Source organism: Gobio gobio (assembly GCF_949357685.1).
Source record: "Gobio gobio genome assembly, chromosome: 22".
Classification (NCBI taxonomy): domain Eukaryota; kingdom Metazoa; phylum Chordata; class Actinopteri; order Cypriniformes; family Gobionidae; genus Gobio; species Gobio gobio.
The window spans coordinates 41864679-41875642 of NC_137118.1; the positions used below are offsets into that span (position 1 = coordinate 41864679).

At 37.0% G+C, this 10964-nt stretch overlaps 1 protein-coding gene across 1 annotated transcript; it reads right to left on the reverse strand.

The window, feature by feature from the left end:
- Positions 1 to 384: 384 nt before the first annotated feature.
- On the reverse strand, positions 385 to 10338 carry LOC307119050 (RING finger protein 122). The gene is made up of 6 exons (XM_079805072.1): positions 10091 to 10338; positions 8726 to 8876; positions 4938 to 4983; positions 1448 to 1489; positions 1273 to 1355; positions 385 to 1146 (listed from the first exon to the last, which is right to left on the reverse strand). The coding sequence occupies exons 2-6, from the start codon at positions 8833 to 8835 to the stop codon at positions 1029 to 1031; spliced, it is 399 nt and encodes a 132-aa protein (XP_079661198.1). The 5' UTR covers positions 8836 to 8876; positions 10091 to 10338; the 3' UTR covers positions 385 to 1028.
- Positions 10339 to 10964: the final 626 nt, after the last annotated feature.

Consider the following 10964-nt stretch of genomic DNA (forward strand, 5'->3'; position numbering starts at 1 on the left):
AAATAAAACTGCATTAAAAAAAAAAAAAAATTCTTTACTCGTAATAAACACTAACTGAATTAAACATTTTATTTCAGCTAGTATTTTTATTTAGTTTAATGTAACCAATATTAATTAATAAAAATTGTATAACAAAAGTGACATGTACACAATTAAAGTAAAATATCCAAAACAGTTACGAAATCTATTTCAGTATTACTTTAAGTAATAATGAATGTCCTTGAACTATGAAATGTTAATGCTAACACTACAATAAGGTCTCATTTGTTAACATTAGCTGATGTACTAACGGCGAGCAATGCATTCATTACAGCATTTATTAAAGGAAATGTATGTAAGATTGTGGCCAAAACTGGTACTGCAATCACTTTCAAATGACTGTAGAGCGGTGTATCAGTTCTTTTAATCTTTGATGGTAATAAAAACTCAGCTGTTCATGTTAGTTCACAGTGCATTAACTAATGATAACAAATACAACATTTGATTTTAATAATGTATTAGTAAATGTTGAAATTAACATTTAAAGGCTACATAAAACAGTTTCTGTTAATCTCGTTCTGAATCCCGAATGAGTATTTGGCACAGAAATACAATTAAAAAAAAAAAAACTTTAACAGTGTAAATAAGTCAGAATAGCATTAGACCCCCCTTTAACTAAGAAGAATAAATGCTATAGAAGTATTGTTTACATTAACTAATGAAACCTTATTGTAAAGTGTTACCTGTTAATGTGTAACCTATTAATATTACCATAAGCGGCATAGGCCCAGCAATAAGCAAATGATTAAAATATATCTCATTTGAAAGTCTCTCCAAGTTTAAGCAAATATTTCCCATATTAACACAGGACACCAAAGAAAGAAATTTGCAACATTTATTGTGTGTAAACATTTTTTTTAACCACATATACAAAAACATTACAAATGATGTTTTACAACAGCAGTGCTTTTAAATAAAGGCCATTCGCTTGAACTCTCTTCCGATGTTGTTCCGTTGGAAGTGACGAGGTGTTTGGCAGAAAGGGAGGCTCAAAGCAACTCATCCAGCAAGTTTCCCGGGCTGTGCGTTTGTCCCAGAGCAGCGCTGATGGGGTTGTCGTTGCACATGGGACATGAACATCTCACTTCCAGCCACTTCACCAGACACCTGGGAAGACGAAACATCAGAACGGCTATCCTGAAACCAGCCTGGGTGTTACAGTCAGGAGGCCCAAGCCGTGTTGAGCCTCTTCTTCAATGCCATTAACATGATAAAAGCACCGGAGGGATTTACCTCTTGTGAAAGGAGTGTTGGCATGGTAACACTCCAAGCTCATCTTTTGTCCTGAAGTCCTCCAAACAGACTGCACATGTTAACTGAGAAACACAACGTACAAGAGGGAACTTTACAAATAGTCAAAACTCCACGAATAGTCAAAAAACAAAAAAAAAGACTGAAAAAGCTTTACCCCGTGTGCATGTAACCGTGTTGTGTCATCTTTAAATACGACCTGTAATGTAAAACACAGAACATTTATCTTTCATGATTTAACCCTCTGGTGCTCTTCGTTTAGGGGTTGCATTGGTTGTCTTCCCGGTCATAAATGACCGGACACCTAAAAACTAAACTTCCTCCACCCCAGTAAAACCAATGCAATTTATTTTTCTTCAATAATATTTTTTCTTTTTAATTTTGTATTTTGAGATGATTTGATGGTATTTTTTTAATATTTATGCAATAATTATGGTCTATATTTGCCATTTAAAATTATACAAAAACATTTTGTTTGTTATTATTATTGCAGTATTTCAGGTTAAAATAGAGACTAGGCCTTCAAAATAATTTGTTTGAAGGCAGATTAGCGCCCTCTTTTGGAATTATTTAAGAAATCATGCAACCATGGGTGTAATAACTAGAGGTCTCTATGGAGAGGCTTGAGAATTCCCTTGTTCTGTTTTCAACACATTTAATGATTTTTTTGTTGTTGATGGATTTGAATATATATATATAAAAAAAATCTCAAAGACTATTTATTATAAAGTTTTAGATTTTTTTGTTTTGTTATAAATATAGATTTTTTTTCTGTGAATTAGTGTTTTTGCAGATTTCCCATTCATTTCCTATGGTGTCATTTTTGACTGAAGAGCATAAGTGGGAGTATTTTTTTTACGACCACTTAGCATGCTCAAATCATACCTTTTTTTGTGTGTTTACATACCTAATGCTAGACAAGTCACCAAGTTTCATATCATTCTGATGAAGCTGTGATTTAAAAAAATTCCAAATGTGGTTCATAGGTTCAGTTTTTCATAGGTGTGTGTGTGTGTGTGTGTGTGTGTGTGTGTGTGTGTGTGTGTATAAGTGTGAGTGTATGTGTCAATATCACACTCTTGATGTTTTAGAGTGTCACCCCTTCACTGCTGTGTACTTTTTTTCAGCATTGTGGCCGATTTGTAGATTGTACACACAAATATTCGGTGAATTTTTGTGTTTTTGCCGATTTCCCATTCATTTCCTATGGTCAGTCATTTATGACCGAAGACAATGAACGCTACTTTTTTTTTCACGACCAATTAGCATGCTCGAATCATGACCCCAATTTTTTGGTGTGTTTACATACCTAATGCAATAAAAGTCACCAAGTTTCATATCATTCCGATGAAGCTGTGATTTTTAACATTTAAAAGCAGAACATTTTCCAGTCAGAAATGACCGAAGAGCACCAGAGGGTTAAATGATAGTGGCACCAGACAGTATTTAGACATAAAAATGTCTGAATGTCATTACATCAACAAGCATACAGCAAGCGTCATTTCTTTGAAATAGCACAAGCACACTTTCTAAGAATACATGTGACAAAGAGAAGTTTGAAAATGAAGGCAAAAAGTATTGTGTGGATGATGATGATGATGATTTATGTGGCGGTTTAAGATGGTAGTCAATTCCATGACTTATCCAGGTCTAGAAATCAAACGTTTAAAATTCATAATATATATTAAAATTATAATATATATACAGGTTTTCCAAGACCACGAGGATTCTATATAATCATCAATATAATAATTATGTGTGTGCGTGTGTATCTATTTACTGGTAAACCCTTCATTGTGGGTTTACACAAAATGTCCCCACAAAGAAGGCAATATCCAAAATCCTTAGGTGCGTCCCAATTCGCATTCTTATGCACTATTCTATAACGTTTTTAAGTATAAATAGTGTAAGAAGTGTGTTCACTGAAAATTCCAAAAAGAAAATGCAGTACATAATACGGTGAAATGATGCAGTCAATATATATATTTCATAAAAACAAGCAGGGCTATAACATAACCTATTAAAAACTCAAAGTGTCTGCTCTATTACAAACAATTTATACAAAAAAAATACCCCAAAACAGCGGCATTACAAGATGGAAATGCAGACTAGAAAGGATATTTAAACGCCCATGACCCACTGCGGAGTTGTCAGTTTGGGCTGTTTTTCCAGCTTTTAACGGCGAGTGTGCTCTTATAGATCAACACGTTCTCATGAAATGCGTATCTATAACACAATTTGTATTTATCATGCAATTTATACGCCAAAATGACTTTTTGCGTGCATATGATACGCATTGTCAACTAGGTTGAGTGATGTGGGTTACGCACCAGCATCATGAGCACAGACAGCGCGCCAGAATCCAGTTCTCTTTCGCTCTTGAACAAATCATAACACACAGAATTATGCCTAAATGTCCTCAGAAGAACAGTTTTAAATAACGTCTTAAATGAACTTAAAAGAGTTGTGAGGAAATGGGACGCGTGTGACAGCGCGCCAGATCTGCGTCATGTTCGATAGATCTTAAAGTCCCAGCAGCAACTAACTAATAATGAAGTTTGAAGCCTAATAAATGTTAAAAAGCCTTCAATTACACTCATGTTGAATGGCTATAATTATTGTTTAAAATGGGGGAGGGTCTATTTCATAGAGACATCAGTATTAGTATCAGTGATACTGGCCTTCATTCATAGAAAGATGCCATTGAACAAATATTTAAAATATACTGTCTTTGGTGATTTACTGGGAAATGATTACATTATAAAACATATAAAAAATGTGTTTTAAACATAAAAATGTGTGAATAATCTAGTTTAAAACAGCACTAAAAGAAAGTTTACATTAAAAATATATGATGCCTACCCACTATCTATCTACCTTTTGTATTTATTGCATAGCATATTGTATGTTCAGGGATGACAGACTGATTTATGACCTGCTGTAACATTTGAAACTTTGCGGTAAAAGTGGCTCTCCTATTGACCACTGCACTAAATGAACGGAAAAAACGAAGTGTGGAATGTTGGACACTTCATGCACTGTAAACTGTCGCTGCAGCTTTAATGACGTAGTGGACGCACTACTAGATTCCGATGTTGAATGACAAAATAACCATGTAAAGTTCATACACAACACGGTTGAGTATAGTGCATAAGTACATAGTGTATAGTGCATCATTTGGGACACAACTCTTGACTTTGCAGGGAAAGGGGAATGTATTTTGAAGATGTAAAAATGCAGAATTTTCTATGATGGTTAGGTTTAGGGGTCATTATGACGATATAAAGTCCCCATAAAACATGAAAACACAACGTACGTGTAAGTACATGTATGTGTACATGTGTGCGTGTGGTATTTTAATGCATTTTTCCACAATTCAGCACGTTTGCGTGAGAGTGAGAATTCTGGTTCTTAAATAAAAAATGCTGATTAATGTGATTCTCTCCAGCTGTGCTTCCTCTGATAGAACACTTGTGTCAACCTGAGGACAACTGACTTCACACACAGCCCCTGAAAATCACCAAAACACCCGCTGAGACTTCAAACATGAAGAAAAGTGAATCCTGCAGCATCCGAGGCACGCAGGTACAGACATTTTTTGAGTGTCAAATACTTTTTGATGACGTAACCTCGCATCACACACTCACCATTTTGTATCCTGCTCTCACATTCCGAGCCTGATGTCTCAATTTACTGCAAAGAGAAAAAGACCACACAATTCATTCGTTAAAATAAATATTTATAACTCAAATAAATATATCAAAAAAGTATATAATTGGTTAATTAATATTCACTGCCCAGTCAAAAAAACCTGCTGTTTGGATTTTATATATTTAAATATACAGTGGGGCAAAAAAGTATTTAGTCAGCCACCAATTGTGCAAGTTCTCCCACTTAAAAAGATGAGAGAGGCCTGTAATTTTCATCATAGTTACACTTCAACTACGAGAGACAGAATGAGAAAAAAAAATCCAGAAAATCTCATTGTCTGATTTTTAAAGAATTTATTTGCAAATTATGGTGGAAAATAAGTATTTGGTCATCTACAAAAAAGCAAGATTTCTGGCTCTCACAGACCTGTAACTTCTTCTTTAAGAAGCTTCTCTGTCCACCACTCGTTATCAGTATAAAAGACACCTGTCCACAACCTCAAACAGTCAGACTCCAAACTCCACTATGGCCAAGACCAAAGAGCTGTCAAAGGACACCAGAAACAAAATTGTAGACCTGCACCAGGCTGGGAAAACGGAATCTGCAATAGGTAAGCAGCTTGGTGTGAAGAAATCAACTTTGGGAGCAATTATTCGAAAATGGAAGACATACCAGACCACTGATAATCTCCCTCGATCTGGGGCTCCACGCAAGATCTCACCGCGTGGGGTCAAAATGATCACAAGAACGGTGTGCAAAAATCCCAGAACCACACGGGGGGACCTAGTGAATGACCTGCAGAGAGCTGGGACCAAAGTAACAAAGGCTACCATCAGTAACACACTACGCCGCCAGGGACTCAAATCCTGCAGTGCCAACCGTGTCCACCTGCTTAAGCCAGTACATGTCCGTGCCCGTCTGAAGTTTGCTGGAGAGCATTTGGATGATCCAGAAGAGGATTGGGAGAATGTCATATGGTCAGATGAAACCAAAATAGAACTTTTTGGTAAAAACTCAACTTGTCTTGTTTGGAGGAGAAAGAATGCTGAGTTGCATCCAAAGAACACCATACCTACTGTGAAGCATGGGGGTGGAAACATCATGCTTTGGGGCTGTTTTTCTGCAAAGGGACCAGGACGACTGATCCGTGTAAAGGAAATAATGAATGGGGCCATGTATCGGGAGATTTTGAGTAAAAACCTCCTTCCATCGGCAAGTGCATTGAAGATGAAACGTGGCTGGGTCTTTCAGCATGACAATGATCCCAAACACACCGCCCGGGCAACGAAGGAGTGGCTTCGTAAGAAGCATTTCAAGGTACTGGAGTGGCCTAGCCAGTCTCCAGATCTCAACCCCATAGAAAATCTTTGGAGGGAGTTGAAAATCTGTGTTGCCCAGCGACAGCCCCAAAACATCACTGCTCTAGAGGAGATCTGCATGGAAGAATGGGCCAAACTACCAGCAACATTGTGTAAAAACCTTGTGGAGATTTACAGAAAACGTTTGACCTCTGTCATTGCCAACAAAGGGTATATAACAAAGTATTGAGATTAACTTTTGTTATTGACCAAATACTTATTTTCCACCATCATTTGCAAAATAAAATCTTTAAAAATCAGACAATGTGATTTTCTCTTTTTTTCTCATTCTGTCTCTCATAGTTGAAGTGTACCTATGATGAAAATGACAGGCCTCTCTCTTCTTTTTAAGTGGGAGAACTTGCACAATTGGTCTGACTAATGCATCCCAATTCGCATACTATCCGTACTAAATAGTATTCGAAAAAATAAATAGTATGTCCCAAATCGTACTATGTTGAAAATAGTATTCCAAAGATTCCCGGATGGTCTACTATTTCCGGTCAGAATTCGAAGTGCGGATCGATGCGCACTCTAACGGCTGATATTGCCCACAACCCATTGCGAGATGGAAAAGGATTCGATTAGAACTACAAACATGGATAAAAAGTGTTAGAAAACTACAAATATGACGGTGTGCGAGTCTGACGGTTAAGTAGAGAGGGTTAGATAAAGGGGTTTGAGTGAGCAATTATCAGTATTTAACCTGACGAAAATATATTTATTCAATATTATCCTCATTATATTTCACCTGCAGCAGCATTGAGAACTTTTGTAATGAAAGGTTTGGCCATTAATGCATCATTATATTTAAACTGCAAACACATGAGAGGAGTCTCTGCATTAAAGACCCACGAATGGCAGATCAACGTGCTACTACACTTCTCTCCGATACGGTAGGAAATTAAATTGAATGTCGAGGATTTGAACTGTGACTATGATTGACAGGGCAGTTTAAACGGTGACGGGACGCACGTAACTAAGCGTCCGAGTCTGTTAAAGATGACGAAGTAGTATGTCCCAAAGCTTGCATACTCTTCTGCTACACACTCAAAAGTATGTACTTTTTCTTCCCAAAAAGAGTACATACTTTTAGGTCGTAGTATAAGTATAGGCGAATTGGGACGCAGCATAAATACTTTTTTTCCCCACTGTATATGACAGGTGAAGTGAATAACACTGATTATCTCTTCATCACGGCACCTGTTAGTGGGTGGGATATATTAGACAGCAAGTGAACATTTTGTCCTCAAAGTTGATGCGTTAGAAGCAGGAAAAATGGGGAGGCGTAAGGATTTCAGCGAGTTTGACAAAGACGGAATTGTGACGGCTAGTCGACTGGGTCAGAGCATCTCCAAAACTGCAGCTCTTGTGGGGTGTTTCCGGTCTGCAGTGGTCAGGATCTATCAAAAGTGGTCCAAGGAAGGAACGGTGGTGAACCGGCGACAGGCTCATGGGCGGCCAAGGCTCATTGATGCACGTGGGGAGCGAAGGCTGGCCCGTGTGGTCCGATCAAACAGACGAGCTACTGTAGCTCAAATTGCTCAAGAAGTTAATGCTGGTTCTGATAGAAAGGTGTCAGAATACACAGTGTGTTTGTCTTAAGATCCTTAAGACAAACAAAGGCAAGCCGGCGGAGGCAGTGATGCTTTGGGCAATGTTCTACTGGGAATCATTGGGTCCTGCCATCCATGTGGATGTTTCTTTGACACGTTCCACCTACCTAAGCATTGTTGCAGACCATGTACACCCTTTCATGGATATTGGTATTATGGTATATGGTATTACCTGGTGGCTGTGGCTCTTTCAGCAGATAATGCACCTGCCACAAAGCAAAAATGGTTCAGGAATGGTTTGAGGAGCACAGCAACGAGTTTGAGGTGTTGACTTGACCTCCAAATTCCCCAGATCTCAATCCAATCGAGCATCTGTGGGATGTGCTGAACAAACAAGTCCGATCCATGGAGGTCCCACCTCGCAATTTACAGGACTTAAAGGATCTGCTGCTAAGATCTTGGTGCCAGATACCACAGCACACCTTCAGGCTGTTTTGTCATAATGGTCATAATGTTATGCCGATCTGTATATAAGTGTGTATGTATCTATCTAGTATGTGCTGTGTAGTATGTTTCTGAACCACACAAATTTGTCCTGGGAAGGTTTGCATCTCTCTGTGTTTGACATAACATTAGCCAAAAGCCTTTGGTCAAAAATAGCGTTGTGAACAAAAAGCGTGGAGATACAATCTGGTCCTGAATTGTTCGTGTTCGGAAGCGCGTGAGGCCAGAGGAAGTGCTTTCTGTCAGTCTGTCACAGACGTTATTTACAGAGAACCCTGACGAAGTCCAGCCACGAACTACAGCTTTATAAACATGATCCCGGATCTGCAGTTCTGGTAAAGCATTAATGATTACAGTCACACTTACCTTATAAAGAAGCAGCAGAATATCAGACTTAAGACAAACACAAATATCCCAGTGCCAAAGATGACCACATAGATGTTGAGAGGGAGTTCCTGAGAGGTCACTGGAGGCATGATGCTTTAAATATCAATCATTTCCAGAGGATCAAGAAGCCCTGGAAGATGGGAGGACAGTTAATGGCAGTTAATGGAAAATCAAAGTGATTATTTTGTCCGATACAAACAATACGAGCCTGAACAAGCTTAACCTCCTAAGACCCAGGAAAACAAAGTCTTTTGAATTTTGTATTTTTTCATGTCATTACATTGTAGAGCATAAGAAAAAGATATAATGGAAAATATATAACGGAAGTAACTGATAATTGATATTACTTTAAGCAATATGTGGGCAGGGCCATAACCATTATAGACATTGAGGGGGACCAGTCTCCTCCAATAATTAGAAATGGCCAAATTGCATTGAAATTCTTCAAATATTGTTTCCCGGTTCTGACATTTTAGGCATACAAAAAAAGTACTTATTTTAATGCAAATATTATTTGCAATTAGTTCCAAATGATTATTTCCCAACTAGAATTAGACCTAGAATTTCCTTCACTGTTCTGTTTCTATAGGCTTTATAAAAATGTACCTCCCCCCCATGCCCATCCCCCTCCTTGTTCAAGACATGGTTACGGCATTGTATGTGGGTAAAATGGTGACACATGGGTTTTCCCATTCAATGCATGTATCTATACACTGTCTCTAATTTGCATATTAATGTGTTCTTAAAGCAACATGTAATGACAAAAGAAGTGTGATGATGGGAGTAATAGTTGGCAACATCTCCGTAATAATATCTAATATTTCATAGGAATATTGATATGTAATTTATTTTCCAATTCACTTGTGTCTCCTAAAATGCCTGATAAACATGCTTTAAGTCCTGGCGTCCACTACAGTGGACATTTATGAAATCAATGCCCTGTTTTGTAACAGAAAATAAACCCCATAACAATTTTTTTAAATAATTTTTAAAGAAAAAGGAGAAGTTGAAACCTCAAAACAAACTGTATCTCTGAAAACCCCCGAATGTGCTCTTTACAGGACATCCAGACTTAAAACTGTGACATGTATTCACTAAAATATAATGTCCTCGTATGTGGACAGTGGAGGTTAAAGCAATAAAGTACATTTCAGGGTTAGAAGAGCTAGCAAAATGCTTGGAAAGGCTGTAGCACTTCTTTCAAACGATTTTTAAAACACGTTAGTAGTTTTTAGTTGTTGTTGTTTTTTTAATCGATTGATTTGACAGATAGCCTAACATGAAGGGGGGAAAACACACATTTACAATGTGATTTAAATATATATATATATATATAAATCTCACCATTATAAACAGGCTCCTATGGGTGTCTTGGCGTCACTGTTTATTCTTCATACTCGGATTTCTCACGCGCCAACCTTCAAATGACTCAAAAGATTCACTGACTGTTCACTTACATCTACAGTATCGAGAGTCTGTAAATGTTGATACAATAATATTCCTTCGGGAACACCGAGACCAAACAACGTAACGGACCGCAGACAGGCATAAATATCCACATGCACGAGAAAACAATAAACCCCGCCTGTAATGCAGGGGGCGGAGCACAAATACCAGACGATTCACTGATTATTCAAATACCCTTATTTTTAATTTAGCTATTTTGTTGCTGTTATTTTGATTTTAGCTTACTGTTGCATGGCTGATTGTTTGTCTACGTCATTTTGTATGTCAAAAAGATGAGAAAATAATAGTACAAATTTGATTTTTAAATTTTTTTTTACTTATTCATCCGATCATTTTAATGAATTATAAGTATGTCTATTATGTTAGCCTGTATATAACAGAAAGTGTTTGTGGCTTCAAGTATGTAAAAGTTCTGCATTAATAGATCTTAAAATCTGATTATATATATATATATATATATATATATATATATATATATATATATATATATATATATATATATATATATATATATATATATATATATATATATATATATATATATATATATATATATATATATATATAGTATATTTCCAAGTATTTTGTTTTTTTTAAGTGAAAATGTGTTTAGTTGGGGGGTGGGAGGGAATCATCACCGTCAACGTCTCCCAATTTATGAATCACAAACTTGGCTAATTCTAAGATGTCTGAAAATGTCTTTGTGGTATTAAGCCAAAATCAGAGGAGATTTGAAAAGGCATGTTTAGAC

What these genes read in the sequence shown, in the direction of transcription:
- LOC307119050 (XM_079805072.1), bottom strand. Translation starts at nt 8,835, where the DNA reads ATGCCTCCAGTGACCTCTCAGGAACTCCCTCTCAACATCTATGTGGTC. An exon ending in TTCTGCTGCTTCTTTATAAG is followed by an intron (nt 4,984 to 8,725) that starts GTAAGTGTGACT and finishes TTCTCTTTGCAG; the next exon opens with TAAATTGAGACATCAGGCTC. An exon ending in CAACACTCCTTTCACAAGAG is followed by an intron (nt 1,147 to 1,272) that starts GTAAATCCCTCC and finishes TCGTCTTCCCAG; the next exon opens with GTGTCTGGTGAAGTGGCTGG.